The sequence below is a fragment of the Trichoderma atroviride genome, chromosome 7 (assembly GCF_020647795.1).
Source record: "Trichoderma atroviride chromosome 7, complete sequence".
NCBI classification, from domain to species: domain Eukaryota; kingdom Fungi; phylum Ascomycota; class Sordariomycetes; order Hypocreales; family Hypocreaceae; genus Trichoderma; species Trichoderma atroviride.
The window spans coordinates 2,705,012-2,722,601 of NC_089406.1; the positions used below are offsets into that span (position 1 = coordinate 2,705,012).

The following is a 17,590-nucleotide window of genomic DNA, read 5'->3' on the forward strand; positions in this document are numbered from 1 at the left end:
AGTGGGCTACTGTTTATTGGCAGAGGCTTGCTTTTAATCATTTTTATTGATCATCTTTTTTTCCTTTTTTCCTTTTAGTAAGTAATGGAGAGTTTGAGGCTATTACAAGTTCCCGCGAGAGGAATGAATTGTTGCTGTTTGGGGAGAGTGGTGTGCAGCAAAGCAAGGCTGGATGTTTTTTGTCTTCTCATTTCTAAGCGAGTTAATCGAGATGGCGGCATTTTGGCTCGGAAGAACTAAAGTGTAGGATTCAGTAAGATTTAGTAATGGCCGTTTAGAGCTGAGCAAATGTGTGTAAAGCCATTCAACAGACACTGTTCCATGAATGCAATACACACACACATTGTTGCCGCGGGATTCGGCCCCGTGCGAATTCGGCTTGGCGGTAATCGAGTCCAACATGCTTTTCACTCAGTGGGTAATAAATGCATGCACACGCAAGTTTAGTACGTGAAGTGGAACCCTGCCTCCCAGAGCTTCGGAGATGCTGTAAAAAGAAAAAGAGAGAGAGCTCCGACAAGGTTCTCGGGATGAAGCTCGATTTGGAGAGCTCCTGCTGCTTGCTCTTTGACGAATGTGGCTAGATCTACAGTTGGGTTTAGGGAAGAGAGAGTGAATGGCTGAGGGGGGTAAATCCTGCTACGTAGACGGGACGAGAGGAGCGAGGCTTCTGAGTGAGGGATTGCGCTATTGCTGGTAAGCTGGGCAAGCTGGGTTTAGAGCAGCGGTGCCGTGGAGCGTTTCGGGGTTAGATTTTGGAGACGATGGTGTTGGTGTGGTGGATATGATGATTCGACGATACTTTGCAGATACATGCGACCTATGCAGGTGTGCTTGGGGATAGGTCATCATTGTCCAAGTAGAATATACGCGAATATGGCATACATCTGCCAATGAGGCACCGTTAGACATCTACAAGCCGAGTCACAAGGTACAAGAGAGTCCAGCGATACCTTATTCTCAACGGGTACTCATCGATTGATCTTTGATTAGGTATTTGCCCAGCACATCACATCTTTCGCGTGTCAGCTCATCGGCGAGTTTCCACGTTTCAAGTCCATGTTATTGGGGGGGGTTGATCCGCGAAGTGGAGATTTTCGTATACTTGGTCCGTATGGCGATGGAAAGTTCCGAAGGTCCAGACAAGTCATGGGCACAGAGAGCCGCTAAACGAATTACTTGCTATGGGCTTGAAGATAAAGCTATAGGTACTTCTAGTCAGTCATTCAGCATGTGTTTGAATCAGTAGCTCTATATTCTTACTCGCGTTGCTATGCATGCAAGCATCAGTAGCTTGTAATAGAGCAGCTGCTTATCCTTCATAGCTTTTACTCCAGCATTCCATCGAGCACAAAACAACAGACTGCTCCATCAAGTGTCAAAAGTACGTACGTTTCCGCCGATGCCGACAAAAACGCATTTTAATAAGCAAAAAAACAGCACCTCTTTTTCCAACTCTCCGTTTCTTCTTGAAATTTCCGGCGCCCTGCGTTTCCCGTAAACGGCAAAATCTGCTCCCTCGCGTCAATTAATAATCGCCCTCTACCGCCCCCAAAACGGTGTCAAAGCAACGGGCTTTTGTCTATTCGAGCCGAAGCGCTGCAGTAAACTGACTCGTAAAACGCACCTTTTTTCTCGACTCTAGTTGGGCGTTGAGGGTATACGTCACGGTCAAAAATACCGAGGAGTTTGGGTTGAATTTGCTTTTGTTTAATATGCTATGGAACACTTTCTTTGTGCGTAAACCAGATTCGGGATAAATATTTGTAATCCGGACCTGAATGGGCATTCCTTTGAACAGTAATCTTTGCATAGGGCGCGGTCTATCCAAAAGACGGCAATATAGAAGTCATCTAATATTTCACCCATGTGCAAAGAAAGTGACAAAGCAGATAGTTGAAAGGCCAGTTGACAAGTGCTCTATAACCTCGCAACGGGTTTCTTCAAAATACCAAAGAGCCTGTTGTTTGTTTCTTCAATAAGACCGGATGTTTCCGTTTCTGAAAATACGAATACGACTGCAATTGCCATTTCTGGAAGCATTTGCCTATTTGGTACCATTGCTTGGAAGGCAAAAACTGCAGAGTTGACAATTGCTCTTTCACTCAAGCCAAAACAAAAGCAGAAGAACAGGAAAAGACTAAAGCAGTAAAAAGGGGACATTTACGAACAAACAAGATCACTACAATAGGCATAGGTGCTGCTTGTATCTATGCGCGACACTCGATCTGCGATGGCCATCTCGGTGATACGCACCCGCGGTCCGTTCGGAAGCTGAGGTAATCAACGGCAAGTATTTCCAATGGGCAAAATCTGAAAACTGAAAAGAAAGCTCCCATCCATCTCCAGATTCCACACACACGCGCGCGGAAACAACTTTCTTTCCCACGCCGCAGCGCATCTTCTTGCCACGATTTGCAGTAGCTTATCAAGAAATCACCAGTGCTAAAAACATGAAGCTTTACTTCTATAAGTAGAAATAAGACATACGTCCTTCTTCTTTCTCTTTTTGCCCCCCAGGCCATGTATCCCGTATGACTAGCTTCGCAGCCTAATAAAATTAGGCGTCGATGATGAGCTGAGCTAAAATAGCCCTGCTAGAACTAATAATTTGTCTAGCTGGGCATATTTGCTTTTTTGCTTTTCTCTCCCGCATTCCGCAGCGGCCGTTATGACATGTCCGGCCCGAACATACTGGAGAGATGTCAAAAGTCCGGAGAGGGTGTGAAAAAGCAAATGTATATGTCAGCTGAGTACCTATAGAAAAAATTAAATGAATGCAATGAGTAATGTAAGACAGAGTGGCACGTGTAATAAAGAAGAGAAAACATTGTAATTTATAATATAAAAAAAGAAGTGGAAAGAAGGAGAAGACATCGGCGTTTAAACGAATGAATACCACGCATCCAGCTCACCGCGGAGATGGATCTTCCCCTCGGCGACCGCGCGCATGTCAGTTTTAGTACATGCATGGCAGTGGGTTTTCTTGCTGATAAGATTTCAATGGCGTCTGGTGGAGTCCGTCCCATGTGTTGTACGCTCTTATTCATCCTTATTCATCCTTTCATCATCGTGGTCAGAGTCAAAGTACCGGGCATGTACATGTCATGAGCTTGTAAACAGTGTGCGGCAGACTACTGGAGCGTCAAGCTTACAGCAGACAGCTTTTCATGTATGCTGAAGTCATGATTTGCTGCTCCTACAGAGAAAGAAAGAAAGTCTCCGTAATAAGGCTGCTGGTAAGCATACGTACCTGAAGAGCCAGTGTATCATTTCCCCCATGCTCCAGGATCTGTACATTATCTTACCATCTCAAATGCGTATAGAAACCCCATCCAACGTCGTATTACCTAGCAACTAGCTGGTAATCATTTGCTGTGCCCAATACAAGTTGACGGATCAGATCCAGCATCATCAGCATCGGATTGTGGGGGGGTTAGAATGAAACGAGATGCATATATGTACACACCCCAAATGTAATGGAGGGGATCAACAAAAAGAGACGTACCAGAGTAAAAAGGATGGCAAAACAAGGGAATCGCAAGTCCTGGAAAAGTCCACCAGGCCCTGCTGCCCATAGGATTCCACAGCAACAGGTACATGCTCCGTAACATCGTATATAAGTGCTGGGCAGGGAGTTAGCGTCGACAGATTCCGTAAACCTGCGGAGATAGCACCCCAGACAAGGCACCATTCTCCGGCAAACATGTCACTGCGCGTTCGTCGATTCCGCAGACACGCCCACATTCCATCTCTTGTTGCTTTCTCGTCGGGGTTTACTTGAAAATAGTGGCTGGTGTCTGTTGATGGCCGTTTGCTGCACTCTTCTCGTAGCCAGTAATAGAAGACTAGGAAAAGGTATCAATTGGTAGAACAGAGTCCTCCAACAAAATGCAGCAATACCTCCCACCCAAGCCTCGGAGAAGATAACAACAGAACAAAAAAGATTAAGCATCAAATCCCAGCTTACCACAGGCATTGTTTGCAGACGCCGTTCTCAAGTACCCCCAGCGTACCCTTCCTCTTCCCGCCTGAATAAAAAAAACCTTTTGCCCCCAGCACAGCACGCGCGCGCTCACAAGGGCAACATCCACTAGCCCGGGTCGACAATCGCGCCGAAACGCAGCGCTGGAAGCCCTTTTGCCGCCCCCCTCTTTATTCCAAATTCCCACCCAAAGGGCAACTGAAAGTCCCGAGGGAGCATCGAAAGGTACCTCCGCGGTACTTTGCGCATCCTTCAGCTGTACTGGAGGCAGTAATAACGCCAATGCCGCCCCCGTACCTTACGTAGGTCGAGAGAGCTTATTCCCTTTTTCTTCGCTGACATGGAAATGTCCGACTGCCGACTGGACCCAAACTGGCACCGATTTCCTGGGCCTTCACTGCGAGCAGGACTGGGCACCACTACCTTGACTACTACCTGTAAAGAGAACAATGTTTGAAAGGAATCGTTGCCAACATTTGCAGCTGTTTTGTTTCTCTTAGTCCTCTTGGACAATGGCCCGGCGACTCCATGCCCGCAGCCGCCTCGGCACCTTGAATGCCTCATTAGCCACTCCCCAGCAGCCGTGCCATAGCGAGATTTGTCCATGAAAAGTCCATTCTTCGCCCCCGGCAAGCCATTGCCTGTAATAAAAAGCCATCAATGCCGGGCATCAAAGCCGAAAAGAAAAGCAAAAAAAAGCAAACATGCCATTTGTTTCCTTGTTTCCACTGTTAGCGTGTCTACCGTACTTGTCGGCAAACTCCATCCCTCTCTATTGTACCGTCACAGTTTAGCCTCGGTTCGCACCCGCCGGTTCGGTGCCCGAAGTGGCCGCGCCACGAGTAAAGCGCATTTCCGCCTGATTGTCTTTTGCGGCATGTACCGGTGGGTTATTGTAGCGGCTTGGTATTGTTCTCGCTTTGGCTATTTTCGCGAGGCTTCGGACATATGACGGTGTCCGCATAGCTATTCTTCGGTATAGCATCGTTTTGATGGCAAAATACTCTGTTGTTTCTCTTTCTGTAGAGTACAAGTTTGTTTTCTTTTGCAGTACTCCCACTGTTTCTGCCTGTAAGGATCTGCCTTTTCTCTTTTTTCGGCGTTAACCATTCGCAGTTCTTGGTTATCCCGCTCCCGCAGCCCGTCCACTCGGAGAACGGAGCCATGTACAACACCAGCCAGCTCTTAATTCTTCTTTTTTCTGCCTGCCCTGCTGTAAAGTGTATGCACGTAGAGTAATGGTACAGATCAAGGTACCGCGCATGTACTGTACTTCGCGGGTACTCGAGTCTGACGGGTCCTTCTCAGCCCGGCGGAATAAAACAGTTAGTCGTAGCAGTAGCAGCAGTAGCAGCAATAACAACAGTAGCACCATGGATTGGAATCATGCCATATAAACGTCCTATACTCCAGCCTCTCTCTCCATCGCTGCAGGGCCAACCTCGCCACCATCGCTCGCTCATCAACCACGTCCCAAAGCTTCGACTTCAGCTTCCTTTTCCCCTTCTCCCCAGTTGCCTCATTGCGGAAATGCTGCTATTGCCGAATCCTGGCACTGCCCGGTAGCGCCTAGTTTCGCTTATTGTTGCCAGCGCGCGAATCCGCGACCCGCATTTGAAATCAAACCGATAGACAGCCCAGCCCAAAAGTGGTGCGCTTAGTCTGTCCCGGTACAAGCCTTGTACTCCGTGCACTCATTTTCGTCCGTCGGCTTCCATCTGCCTTACTGTACCTTATCTCACTTTGCCGTACAGAGTACATGTACCTTGCCTTATTACGTTACGCACGTAGCGCCGCCTTTGACTGCTCTTCTGGCTCGGATGAGTCGCCCTTTTGCCGCTGTGCTGCTTAGGAAATAAAATGCCCTCCTGGTTGCGCTGCTTGGTCATTCATTAAACCGCTGCCTTTGCCCGGATCCATTTCCACACCATGATTTAGACCACCACCACTCGCCCTCACCCATACATACGCACACACACACCCATAATCATACACACCCTTCTAATAGGCCCAGTCCCGGTCGCCTCTTTAAACTTCCCTTCGCTGCTCAGCTCCTCCTCCATTCTCTCACACTCTTTCGCCCTCGAGTCTCCTTCTTTCGGCCGGGTTTGGCGGACATTCGGGAATAGATAGTCCTTCGACTTTTTTGCCCCGTTCCCATTCCAGCTCGTTATAGTCCTGACTGCCCCCTCTAAGTAATCCAAGCATTACCAATTACCCGGCCACACGCTGCCTGCTCACTCAGCGGCCACGACAGCTCCTCTTTTGTCCGTACAAGTACGGCTTTTGTCTGCTCCGGGGCGTACCGATTACATACCCTCGTGTACTTTCCACGAATACCTATACCCCCCCACCTGGATTATCCAAAAGCGGAGCCTGATTGTGAGATTCATATACCCATCCATCCGCTGTCGACAGGCCTTCGTCCACCCCCCCTCTATCAAAAAGAGACGACATCCCATCACCATTTGACTTTCACGCCATCGACATTTATCCGCATCAGAAACGACGACATCACTCCGTACTTTGGAATCGCGCCTATTCGATCAGTTTTGCTCGCGTGTTGGAAATCGTCATTGTGGGAATTTTCGAAATCGCAGAGGTCGACGCGGGTCACTCCGTTTCACCCCAAAAGCTGGAATAAATGGCAACCGACACCGAGACGCTCTCTCTCCCAACCACAACGGCCCCTACAGAGGTCGCTGGGTCATCATGCTTGCCTCAAGATGAACATCATTGCCGGGGACTCAAAAGAGAATGGAGCGCCGACGAATGGGACACGAGCATCACGCCCAACTTTCACTTCTCCCAGTTAGGCGGACCGAGCAACACCGCGACGAGCCCTCAGCACCAGACACAATCGCCTCAACAACAGCAGGATCAGGGAGGCGATGCCACGGCGACGGGCAAGTACGTCGCTCAGCTTAATCTTAATCCTGACGATTGCGAGAGGCCCTTGAAGCGGAGGCCGAGCTCCGACTATTGGCTAACATCCAATCTGTTATCCTCGTACAGGAGCGTAGAGGAGTCGTGCAAGCGTTCGCTGGAACATTTTCCGTGTCCGAGCATCTCCTTCGCCATGCCTACCCTCGAGTTTGACTTTCGCATCGCTGTCGCACTCAACCCGGAACCCTCCCGAATTGAGAACCGTGTCCAAAAGGAGATCACCACCATCAAGGGCGGCAGATGGTCCGGATCATTTGGCAATGGTCGAGTCATGGTATGATTGCACCCTGGACATTTCCATTTCCGTTCCGACTCCGACCCGTGGTGAAGAAAAAAAATCAGCTGACAAATCATTAGGCAGGCGGATACGATCTCGGCCAGGCACGAGGTTTTCGCCCGATTCGCATTGTTGAGGGTGCTTTTGTGTTGCAAACCACCGACCAGCCTCCGGCCATGCTGGAAATGCGTACGAGAGGTTCATTATCGGGCCCATGTGACATCCTAGATACTCTTCTTAGCGCAAAGGAATCCAAGGATAACATCGATCCCCGTCAATACGGCTTTCGGACTTTTGCCACTGTCAAGACCGCAGACAAACGCTACGCCGAGTTTGTCAACTGCGGACTCTGGGTTGCAAGTGGTGTGTGGCGAGGTGAAGAGCTGATTATCGAGTGAGTAAACAGTCACATATCCATGTTGTGATTCTGCCTTCTTGGTTCATGAAGCTAACCGGTTTCAAAGCGCCTATCGCCTGACCTAAAAGTCACGAGGCATCGATCTCTTCATCCGAAAAGACATGGCCTGGCGACACGAGGCGACATGGAAAGACACTCTTTTGAAACAAAAAAAAATTCTTGATTTTGAAAGTTGGATATGAGCATAGGGATGGCGGCGCAGGCGGATGACATTTGATTTGATTTGTTTTTGTTTTTGTCTTGCGTAAGCGGTATGGCGGACTTACAACAACTGGCTGGGCGAGGACGGACCATTGGCGTTTTGATGCAAGCGAGGAGTTTTTGGATTTATCGGGGTTGATCATTTGGATTTTGGCGGTAAATGGTTGCATCTGGATCGGAGTATCGGAACTGAACTCTTCTTCTCTCTTCTTTTAATGAGACGGCATGGGGAATTAGGCATGGGGAGACTCGAAGCGATTGGAATTTCTGCTAATTTGAGCCTCGTATCGATGGCATTTGGGCTTGGTCTTGTGAAGTTTGCTTCATCGATGACAGCGCTCTCATGATTTAATAAGAGATGTGTTGATCTTCGCTCATGCGCATTTGTCGATGAATATTCTGCCGGGTCTGTATTGGTCAGCGAGATTGAGCCACGGTAACGTAGGAGCTTGAGCTTACTGCTTTGATCACGTCGCCAAGCAGCGGCAGCCTCTCAGTGATCCTAGCCATGTCTTTCTCTGTAATATCCCTTCTTACCCCTTGATGTCTCTTGTAACGTAGAGTTTCCAAACGACTCATTTTAGGCTTATAGCAACCTCCAAGCAGTTGAGCTTCCTCAACCGACTCTCATTGTCGTCTCCAAACGCGTCGTCTGCATCTTCAACAACCACGTCGTCCACGGTCCCAATAGTCCGTGTTCGAAGTTTGACAACGCAATCTCCTTGCTGCTCAAACCAGCTTGCAACGCTCAGCGTCTTTTCAATAGCTTTACCGGTACCCATCACCGTCACGACCGCTCCACGGGCAGCCTCACTGCTGCTGTCCCGCTTCAAAGCCTCGACGCGAGCGTGCAATGACAAATTCTTAGAAGAAGAAGAATTGTTACGTAAGGCCTTGTCCAAAAATTTCCTAGTCCGCTTCACAACGGACATGAAGGGAGACTTTGAAGACACGTAGATGACCGGCGTCTTGGACGACGCTGGGAGCTGGCGCCGAGTGAGCGGACGCTTCTGAATCTTGGCGCCTAGATTTCAGCTGTTAGATAATCTTTAAACTTTCCAATCTTGAATGAATAGATCTGTCAATGTGTCCTTTGTTACCTTGTGGAATTGGTGGCATCTTTCCTGTTGTTCCAGGCACCAGCTTAGCTGGATCTTCTGGTTGGGTCATGGCGAAGCGGCGGCGGTGGCCGATTTTAAGGAGTGCACAGAACACTCAGCTGCAGCATGGATTAAAAAAACTAAAGGTTTCAATTCAATAACAAGAAATGTTTAAGAGAGAGAGAAAAAAGCAATCAGGAGAAAAACATCCAGCAAAAACAAATGCTCCGTCTTTAGTCAATTGTCAAGTAGTTTGAGAAAGAAGACTTTCATCAAAAAGCATGACTGCCTGGCTCTTGCTCCTAAGTTCTCGCCCAGCCCACTTTTTCTGTTATCGGGCGCTGTTTATCGCTGACCCCACCAGCAGTGACCTCTGCGGCGCATCCAGTCGCTAAGGAACGTCATCAGCATCTTGCACTCTCTCAGCTTCAACTTCTCGAAGACACCAAAAAAAAAAAAACTGGCCTCTTCTCCTCAGAGGGAATGGCTGCCTGTATCCCAGGCTCCGACCATTCGCCCCCGAATCCCCCCGCTGAGCAGCCATGTCTCTGGACATCTGGCCTCCCGTTTCGCCAGCCGAGCTCAAGATAAAAGTCGCTGAAACCCAGGTTGGTTGAACTCCAAGCCAGCTACTAATATTATCCAATGGCGCAGCAGACTGAGGACTGCGATTGGGTTCTCCTAGAGGGAGGTGGGAACAAACAAGGCGGAATGCTAATCTCTTACAAGAAACGCGAGCTGGCATGGATTGTCGGGAGGACGTTGAAGGCCTGCGAGGACCTCAAGCATGGCCTGGAAGACTGCTATGCGCTGCTGGCGCCGGTTGATCCTGGCAGCACGCTGGTCATGAGCACGCCGCGCAACGAACGGGTCAAGGGCACCATCACTCGGGTCGGCACGCGCATTGTCAAGGGAGTGAGTTTTATCTACACCTTTCGCGAATCTTTCGAGAGCTGTATAGCTAATACAGCATCGCACATCAGACCCTCAGCCTCCAATTTCGAACCATTGCGCCGCAGACGCTCACCCTCTCGCAATCCTTCCCCGTCCACATCCACGTCCTCGACGCCCTCCACACCCATCTAACCGAATCAATTGACCTCCTCGGCCTGCTTCTCTCCAACAATCCCATATCCGACTCCGCCTCCGAAGCCAATGCCTCCTCCACAGCAAACGCAGCCCAGGCCCTCTCATCGGGGATGCGCGTCCTCGCAGACTCCATAACGTCCTCCATCGCCCTTCTCAAGGGACCGCCCCTCAACGAGGCAGACACAAGCTGGACCACGCAGTCCTGCCCCCCTTCGCACTTTACACCACCCTTGACGCAAAACTTTAGCTTCTACATCACGCTCCAGGAGTGCAGCATCGTCCTCCTCATGCGCGCCCTCGAGCCCGTCCACGCTCCCGTCCACTTCGGCACGAAGCTCGGCCTCGCTATCGGCACGTTCCGGCGCCTCGAGCACGACGAGGTGGACGTCATCTTCAAGTACAAGCCCGGGGGAGACGACTATTCCGATACCAAGCGGGTTTCCGCCAACCACACAGTTGACCCGCCGGCTGCTTCAAGACCACAAACAGCAAATGCGCAGCTGGAGGAAGTCTACGTGCGAGAAAAAGTCCGCGTAGAGAGCGCAGACCCCAGCCTCATCTCTCTGTATTCGAAGTTGGGATACCTTAGCATCGTGTTAGACCAGGCGCGGCGGAATTTGGATGCTGTCATGAATTTGCAGCTTAAAGAATATACGAAATAGCCATCAGTATGAGTGTCGTCATAGAGCATTGATGGATATCATTTCCTTGTACATACACGTTTTAGCATTGAAGGGGATATTGTTTTGGTAGCATACATATTTGAAATACCCCTTGTGTCTCCAATTAGATCTATTGGATCATAGATTAAGCAGCATGTAGCGAATCAAAACAGTGGTGAGAAATAATACATATATATATACGATGCCTTTCTCATGCCTATTTCTTTGCATGCAGAATGCCAACTCCTACATACATGAAGCCACCTTGACGCCGCCAAACCAACTGAAACTTGAAATCCAACGCACCGAAAAGATACGACTTCCAAACCAGAATGACACGCGGCTTATTGTACAGGCGACCAGGGCATGGGGATCAGGATCCTGGACTGCATGGACTGGATCAGGGGCACTGTCTTGTGCACCGTGTCGCTCCAGCCTTCAACAGACCAGCTCTTTTCTCGGCGTGCCCTTCGCTCTTCCAAGTTGGCAAACTGCCAGAGGTGGTGGACTGTGTTGAGCTCGCCAATCTGGACGAACCAGGCGCCAACACCCTCCATGACCTCTCTTCGAGCCTTGAGTCCCCTCCTCCAGTGAGTCTCCCACTCCAGCAGGTTACCGGGGTGGAGAGTGTATGATCGAAGCTCGAAAACGCCTCCCAGCTCACGTGGGGGAGTCGTAGGCCAGAAGGAGAATTCTTGCATCAGAGAGATTTTCTTAGAATTGATCAGCTTGCTGAGCTTCGTGTTGAAATCCTTGAACTCAGGGTGGTGAGAGATGGAGTGTCGAGATTCGTGGTAGCCCTCGTATCGCTGGTACTCCCAAATGTGAACTATGAGCGATAACGTTAGCTAGGAACAAGCAAGGCAACAAAGCATGCGTAGAGGTTCTTCCTACCAAAGGTGTCACAGTCGCCAACCTCTGTCCTCCAGCTTCCAACCAGGTGAACCTTATTCTCGGGCGTGTTGGCCATCTTGGGGTAAAACTCTCCCGTGAGCTGGATATACTCGTCTACTTTGTCTGGCTTGACTTCGTGGAACACGATGGAGTGGACGTATTTGCCTCTAGCCAGGACCTGACTAAAGCTGGCCTCCATCTGAGCTTCCATTTCTCTGCCCTCTTTCGTACCGTAGATGAGATTCGTTAGTGGTCCTTGTTTGCGATCAGGCGAGTTGCTGTTCGCCTCGGCTGTAGCTCCTGCAGCAGTTTGAGATGAGCTTTGGTTAGGAGTGTCGGAGTCAGGAAATTTCTGGGATCCAAACGCACGAGCTCCCCTTTCCCTTTGTGCTTCCACCAGCTGCTCTCTGAACGCTCTCTGCTTCTCGTTGAACTGCTCGATCGAGGCCGGGGAAGGGTTGATGTCACCCATCGACGGCGTTCGAACTTGCATCGAAGATGTCGTAGTCAGAGCTCGTACGCCGGCGCGCGGGGCTGCCGCAGCAGCGCGGCGAGACAACCTCTGAGCAAGCATAGTGACGTGTGTCGTGTCGGTGTAAGAAGGGGAAGAAACAATAAAGGCAGCAAATAAGACAAAAAGCAAACGGCGAACCTCTTGTAAAGCTGTAGCGTAAGATGTCGAGGCGCACGCTTTCGTCGCAGCCAACAAGAGAGCAAGGTCTGTGTCGGTGTCAGGCGTAGTAGGCCCGGGAGATTGTCGATAAGGACGGAGCAGAGAGCAACCAGTGGTGGAAGGCACAAGGTATGATGGAGGGCAAGATTAAGGGCCGATTGGATACTGTGTTAATTTGCCGCCCAGAAGCGAGCTGGAGCTCAGAGTAGCAGCCAGCGAAAAAGGCACGTTGCAGAGGGAGCTTCACCCCGCACCAGTAAATGCCCGATCAAGGCTGCTCCGGACTAATGCAACGGCGGTTATTGGCTGGAGGCTCAGAGTGCGTGCAGGCAGACGCTCTGGACTCGTGTATAAACGAGGCAAGTATATGGTGAGAATTGGCAAGGCAAGACGGTGGCTGTCACACGCAAGAATGCAGACAATTGGACGAATTCCTGCAGATGCTGAAGCAAAGTCGAGTTTTGAAGCTGCGAGGAGTCTCAGGAACCTGGGGAAATGGAGCTGGAGGCGGTACGTACCAGCTCAGGCTCTCCGCTTTTCGGTGCGGAGAACAAGCCCGACAGGCACCAAAAGCAGGATTAGCGGCATGATGTCACACCAAGGTGAGGAGATGTCTTATGTAAGGATTTATCACGTGACATTGTGGCTGATAAGATAAGCAAAGGTACCAGAGTACCTTGTGATTCAGTGCCTTAGGCAGACAAACCCTTGTCCGGCTGCAGACTCGCTCGGAAGCATTCTGGTTGGACCAAGGGAAAAAGGCTCGTTTTGAAGACCTCACCAGCTTACCTCGCCCACCTCCGCCAACTCAACGCTTCGTCCCTCACAAATACCGCCGTCATGTCTTGGTTCGGTGTCGCCCCCTTCAAGAAGTTCCCGGCTCCTTTCTGTACGTTTCGACCGGCCTCAGCATTCGGCGGGACCAATTGCTTCTCACCTCCAAAATGCGCAGAATCATTGGCAACTAACAACAGACTACAGTGAAGCCTTACTGGCCCTTCTTCGCCGCTGGTATGTGATTGATGATACCCTCGATAGCTGTCGACAAGCGCGAATGTCCCGATTATGCGCCCGACTGCGCTCGAATCGTCCCGCAATTGAAGGACTTTTTATACTGGCGAAACCGAATATTTCGACTAACATTGGATATCCAGGCCTTGTTATCGCCTATGGCGCCAACTCTGCCCAGAATGCCATGATGGCCTGTACGACTTTCCCCCCGAAATACCCGCCCGCGAGCTTTTGGAACCCAAGAAGAGACTAACATTATTTTGCACAGCCGACGAGTGGAAGAACGATCCTCGCAGCCCCTACGCCAAGCAGGGCGGCAACAAGGCTCACTAAATTACGCATATACATGAAGAATTCAAAAATTATGGGATTTGTGGGCAGGAAAAGTTGAGTGGAAGACGGAGATATATATACTCGGGACGACTCGGAGAGCATGCAGGCCGAGACGCTTCGCTGCGCTGTATCATAGACTCGCATTCAGGGCTTAATAGACCTTTGTGATGAACCAAGCGACGAAAGCCATGGACACTTGATATGGATATTGCAAACAGTAAAAGTTTGGCGAATTTATTGGGTGAATGGTTGTTCCTCTCTTATGCCACCTTATGAATTGAACTTTGGCTACCCGGCATCGTGTCTAAATGCTGCTCACCAAAGTTCATCTATGCGCGTCTCTCAATGTAAGCACGCTCAATTTAAATGGTTTATAATTAAAAGCATGTAACAGAAGTTAGCCACAATTGGCGAAAAGAGCTGCCTGCATCAGCTCAAAGATCCCATAAGCTTGGCCGGTTACTCACCAGTAGCGCCATCGAATTCTAGTTTTTTCCTTCTCACCAACGGATTACTAAGTGAAATCCCCCAACTCAGCCTTATCTCTCTCACTTTCACCCTCCAACTTACCACTTACACGATACAAAAGCCCAAACTCTCTCCCTTTAGATGCGATTTCTTTTGTCCCGTGCTGCTACTGTTACATCTAGACAGTGTAATTTCTTGCCTTTATCTTCTACATCGTATATACTACCTCGTATCTCAGCCTTCACTCTTCGCGCAATGTCATCGTCAGCTACACCAACGGGGGCCACGCCAACTGGCACTCCCCGGCCGGAGCAACAGGCCAAGAAGAATGCCGGAAAGAAGGAAGTCAAGATACTAATGATTCACGGTAAGCATTGTCTATAAATAACGCATCATTTATATGCTTTCTTCCAAATCATCTACCCTACATGCCAAAATTCAAGACGTTCTTACACACCCCTCGACTCATCTCACCTCACCTCACCTCATCTCATCTCACAACTCCTCTCATCTCATACATCAAACATCCAACTAACTCCTCAAAGGCTACACACAATCCGGCCCCCTCTTCCGCGCCAAAACCCGCGCCCTCGAAAAACTCCTCGCCAAAACCCTCGCCCCCATCTCCCTCCTCCCCGTCCTCTTCTACCCTACCGGCCCAAACCGCCTCCTCCCCAGCGACATCCCCGGCTTCGTCTCCTCTGAATCCCAAGGCGGCGACGCCATTTCCGACCCGGCAGACCTCCCCGACACCTGGGGCTGGTTCCGCAAAGATGACGGCACCAACACGTACCGCCTCTTCGACGAGGGCATGGCCGTCATCGCCCAGGCCATCCACGACGCCGGCGGCATCGATGCAGTCTGCGGCTTCAGCCAGGGCGGTGCCATGGCGGCCTTCATTGCCGCTGCGTTGGAGCCTTCGAGGCCTGTTTTGGAAGGGCCGGCGGGAGAATGGGCGCGCAAGCTGAGAGAGGCGAATGACAACCGGCCTGTCAAGTTTGCCGTTTCGTATTCGGGCTTCTATGCTGCCGTGCCTTCGCTGCAGTGGCTGTATGAGCCAAAGATTAAGACGCCAACGCTGCACTATATTGGCAGCCTGGATACGGTTGTCGACGAGAGCCGGAGTCAAGGACTGGTGGATCGATGCGAAGAGCCACTTGTTGTAGTTCACCCTGGCGGCCATTACGTCCCAGTATCTAAAGAGTGGGTGATGCCTCTTGCTGGGTTCATAAAAAACCATGCCAGCGGCCAGGAAACAGAGTAAAACCCAATGATCCAGGGGAGGAAAAGAAAAGACTTAGTTGTTAGATTTGTTGAGCGATAGACACAAGCTAGAGTCTAGACGTATTAGAATGATTTCGATTTAAAGAGCAGGTTAAGATGGGAAATGGAAATATAGGACATAGATACAAGCCATCACATAAGCGTTATATAACCTCAGATTCTTTTTTTTTTCCGAGACTATCTAGACCTGTAATCTTTAAAAGCCGCGAAATGCCCGTTAAAGCCATGTCTGCGAATACCCCATGTAATATTGCTCTCTTTCAATGCACCGCGCAGATCCCCGTTCCCCTCTAACATCTATTTAGATCCCGTTGGCTGGATACGTGCCATCATCTCCTCCTTTGTGATAAGGTGATCGATTCTCTCCAAGTGCCCCAGTAGGCTCTTCATGTTGTGGCTCCACTCATTCAAGACATCATCTGCATCTCTCGGCTTGGCGAAACTGACAATCCGGGCTGGCCGATCAATCTTCGCATACACAGTCTTGGATGTGACTAATTCGCTAATGTACTTCTCCGTCTCATCTTCTGCAAGGTCGAGAAGCTCGGTCAGGCGGCTCATCTGGATGCGAGTGTAGTATTTGGCAATGACCCTGACGTTGTGCTCAATAACACGCTTTCGCAGGTCCTCCCATCGCTGGTTAGCCTTTTCATCTGCAGACTGTCCGGGCTGAGCGTCGAAAACGTCGGTGCCGCACAGGTGCGGGCCGAATTTCTTGGAAACTTCCGGCCATCGCATCAGCTCGTGAACTGTGAATAGCCGGAGAAGCTCGGCATCGAGAGACACCTGTGTGTTTCGAGAGTCTCGTTGTATGCGTTGAAGGAGATCGTGTTGTTCGTTGTCGTAGGGAGCGAGGATTACAAAGTAAATGATGCGTTGCAGAACCTATCATGAAAACATTAGTTGCTGTGTGAGGGGGATATGATGAAATTGCAAATGTATTCTTACAGGATGGAGCTTTGCAGGGTCTTCTTCGACAGCCTCTGTATCGAGAACCTGGCGGTAGTGCTTGCATGCGTCCAAGTATTTGTCCTCGTGCTTCGCCAATGTGATCTGCTGCTCGTAGTAGCGCAGCTTCAGGTCTGTTGTGTCGTCCTCCTTCTCTTCTGGAACTTCTTCTCCACGAGCCTTCTTCTTCTCGCGCTCCTTTTGCTCCTTCTCCAGCTGCTCAGCCGTCTTCTTGGGCTTTCGCGACAGGTATCTTGTGCTAATCTTTCGAGCCAGAATGGCCGCCTGTGTCCAGTCACTATTCTCAATGCAGAGTGCGACTTGTGCTAGGATGAACTCGGTCTTCTCTCGTCGGTCCATGGAACCAAAGGTCTCTACCTGGAGCTCGCATAGAATCTCTGCGGCAGCCTTGATATCGCCCTGCTGCTTCTTGATGTCGGAGAGGATCTTGGTGACTCGAGCGCGCTCAACCTCGACAAAGATCTTTCCCTCGGTAACCGTTCGCAGCGTTTCGATAACAGACAGCTTGGTCTTGATGTCGGGAGTTTCATCGAGGAAGCCGACGACGGTCTGGACCATCTTGGTGATGGCCTGCTTGAGCTGGCTGTGCTTCTTCGACAGGACCAGCGTTTGGTCGTTCATTAAGCTCCAGTCGTTGGCATTTTTGCATAGTGTGACAATTGCCACAAGGATCCGTGATGTCGAGGCAAGATCCGAAGCCTGTCGGTGTGTCAGGGAAGCTATTTGGGAGCTTGGATTGGCAGTGGTAAAGTTGGCTTACTTGACGGGTTTGCTTCTCAAGAGCGGCAAGCTTCTCGATTGCGCCCTGGAGGTTGGTCTACACAAATAATGTCAGCTCATAGCAGACACGTATCAATCTTCAGCTGAGAGGTCGTACCTTGGCTAGAGTCTCGGCCTCTGGAAGCTGCTGATCAACTTCCTTGGAGAAGTCCTTCTCGGGCTTGAGGGTTGCCTCCGACATCGTGGTGGCTTGTGGCGTTGACTGGGCGACAAGAAGAGAAACGATTTCGAGAGGGAGTTGTGGTGTTCAGGATATAGCGCCTTTTGTCGAGAATTGGGATTGGCCGGCCTGAATGGAGATGGTGATTGTTCAGTTGATGCGACTTAGCAAGGCTGCTGTGGGTAACGCAAGAGGCACCTGCCTGACGTCCTCAGCGTATGTAATCCTGGCCTAGCTTGTTGACCCCACCTGCGCAGCTGTGGGAAGAAAGTAACCCCGGACACAATCGATAAGCGCGCATCTGCCTTTATGTGCTCTGTAAACATATGAGATCACTTAT

The 17,590-nt window shown here is 50.2% G+C and overlaps 8 protein-coding genes across 8 annotated transcripts; 4 read left to right on the forward strand and 4 right to left on the reverse strand.

The window, feature by feature from the left end:
• Positions 1-102: 102 nt before the first annotated feature.
• On the reverse strand, positions 103-402 carry TrAtP1_012888 (uncharacterized protein; the record flags this gene model as incomplete). Its single annotated transcript, XM_066115708.1, has 1 exon — positions 103-402. The coding sequence occupies one exon, from the start codon at positions 400-402 to the stop codon at positions 103-105; it is 300 nt and encodes a 99-aa protein (XP_065971807.1).
• A 6,227-nt stretch (positions 403-6,629) lies between these two features.
• TrAtP1_012889 (uncharacterized protein) lies at positions 6,630-7,691 on the forward strand (the record flags this gene model as incomplete). Its single annotated transcript, XM_066115709.1, has 4 exons — positions 6,630-6,895; positions 7,001-7,205; positions 7,289-7,602; positions 7,673-7,691. 4 exons carry the CDS (start codon positions 6,630-6,632, stop codon positions 7,689-7,691), a joined length of 804 nt encoding a protein of 267 aa, XP_065971808.1.
• A 711-nt stretch (positions 7,692-8,402) lies between these two features.
• On the reverse strand, positions 8,403-8,997 carry TrAtP1_012890 (uncharacterized protein; the record flags this gene model as incomplete). Its single annotated transcript, XM_014088253.2, has 2 exons — positions 8,403-8,851; positions 8,928-8,997. The coding sequence occupies 2 exons, from the start codon at positions 8,995-8,997 to the stop codon at positions 8,403-8,405; spliced, it is 519 nt and encodes a 172-aa protein (XP_013943728.1).
• A 472-nt stretch (positions 8,998-9,469) lies between these two features.
• On the forward strand, positions 9,470-10,678 carry TrAtP1_012891 (uncharacterized protein; the record flags this gene model as incomplete). The annotated part of the gene is made up of 3 exons (XM_014088586.2): positions 9,470-9,535; positions 9,657-9,842; positions 9,911-10,678. 3 exons carry the CDS (start codon positions 9,470-9,472, stop codon positions 10,676-10,678), a joined length of 1,020 nt encoding a protein of 339 aa, XP_013944061.2.
• A 344-nt stretch (positions 10,679-11,022) lies between these two features.
• On the reverse strand, positions 11,023-12,146 carry TrAtP1_012892 (uncharacterized protein; the record flags this gene model as incomplete). The annotated part of the gene is made up of 2 exons (XM_014088587.2): positions 11,023-11,507; positions 11,573-12,146. The coding sequence occupies 2 exons, from the start codon at positions 12,144-12,146 to the stop codon at positions 11,023-11,025; spliced, it is 1,059 nt and encodes a 352-aa protein (XP_013944062.1).
• Positions 12,147-12,963: 817 nt separating this feature from the next.
• TrAtP1_012893 (uncharacterized protein) lies at positions 12,964-13,924 on the forward strand. Its single transcript, XM_014088588.2, has 4 exons — positions 12,964-13,134; positions 13,227-13,256; positions 13,400-13,450; positions 13,525-13,924. The coding sequence occupies exons 1-4, from the start codon at positions 13,086-13,088 to the stop codon at positions 13,587-13,589; spliced, it is 195 nt and encodes a 64-aa protein (XP_013944063.1). The 5' UTR covers positions 12,964-13,085; the 3' UTR covers positions 13,590-13,924.
• A 147-nt stretch (positions 13,925-14,071) lies between these two features.
• On the forward strand, positions 14,072-15,509 carry TrAtP1_012894 (uncharacterized protein). Its single transcript, XM_014088589.2, has 2 exons — positions 14,072-14,424; positions 14,603-15,509. The coding sequence occupies exons 1-2, from the start codon at positions 14,199-14,201 to the stop codon at positions 15,319-15,321; spliced, it is 945 nt and encodes a 314-aa protein (XP_013944064.2). The 5' UTR covers positions 14,072-14,198; the 3' UTR covers positions 15,322-15,509.
• TrAtP1_012895 (uncharacterized protein) lies at positions 15,510-17,428 on the reverse strand. Its single transcript, XM_014088590.2, has 4 exons — positions 17,188-17,428; positions 17,071-17,127; positions 16,290-17,009; positions 15,510-16,226 (listed from the first exon to the last, which is right to left on the reverse strand). The coding sequence occupies exons 1-4, from the start codon at positions 17,269-17,271 to the stop codon at positions 15,639-15,641; spliced, it is 1,449 nt and encodes a 482-aa protein (XP_013944065.1). The 5' UTR covers positions 17,272-17,428; the 3' UTR covers positions 15,510-15,638.
• Positions 17,429-17,590: the final 162 nt, after the last annotated feature.

What these genes read in the sequence shown, in the direction of transcription:
- TrAtP1_012893 (XM_014088588.2), top strand. Translation starts at nt 13,086, where the DNA reads ATGTCTTGGTTCGGTGTCGCCCCCTTCAAGAAGTTCCCGGCTCCTTTC. An exon ending in GAAGTTCCCGGCTCCTTTCT is followed by an intron (nt 13,135 to 13,226) that starts GTACGTTTCGAC and finishes AACAGACTACAG; the next exon opens with TGAAGCCTTACTGGCCCTTC. An exon ending in CTGGCCCTTCTTCGCCGCTG is followed by an intron (nt 13,257 to 13,399) that starts GTATGTGATTGA and finishes TTGGATATCCAG; the next exon opens with GCCTTGTTATCGCCTATGGC.
- TrAtP1_012894 (XM_014088589.2), top strand. Translation starts at nt 14,199, where the DNA reads ATGCGATTTCTTTTGTCCCGTGCTGCTACTGTTACATCTAGACAGTGT. An exon ending in CAAGATACTAATGATTCACG is followed by an intron (nt 14,425 to 14,602) that starts GTAAGCATTGTC and finishes AACTCCTCAAAG; the next exon opens with GCTACACACAATCCGGCCCC.
- TrAtP1_012895 (XM_014088590.2), bottom strand. Translation starts at nt 17,271, where the DNA reads ATGTCGGAGGCAACCCTCAAGCCCGAGAAGGACTTCTCCAAGGAAGTT. An exon ending in AGGCCGAGACTCTAGCCAAG is followed by an intron (nt 17,128 to 17,187) that starts GTACGACCTCTC and finishes TTATTTGTGTAG; the next exon opens with ACCAACCTCCAGGGCGCAAT. An exon ending in TTGAGAAGCAAACCCGTCAA is followed by an intron (nt 17,010 to 17,070) that starts GTAAGCCAACTT and finishes ACACACCGACAG; the next exon opens with GCTTCGGATCTTGCCTCGAC.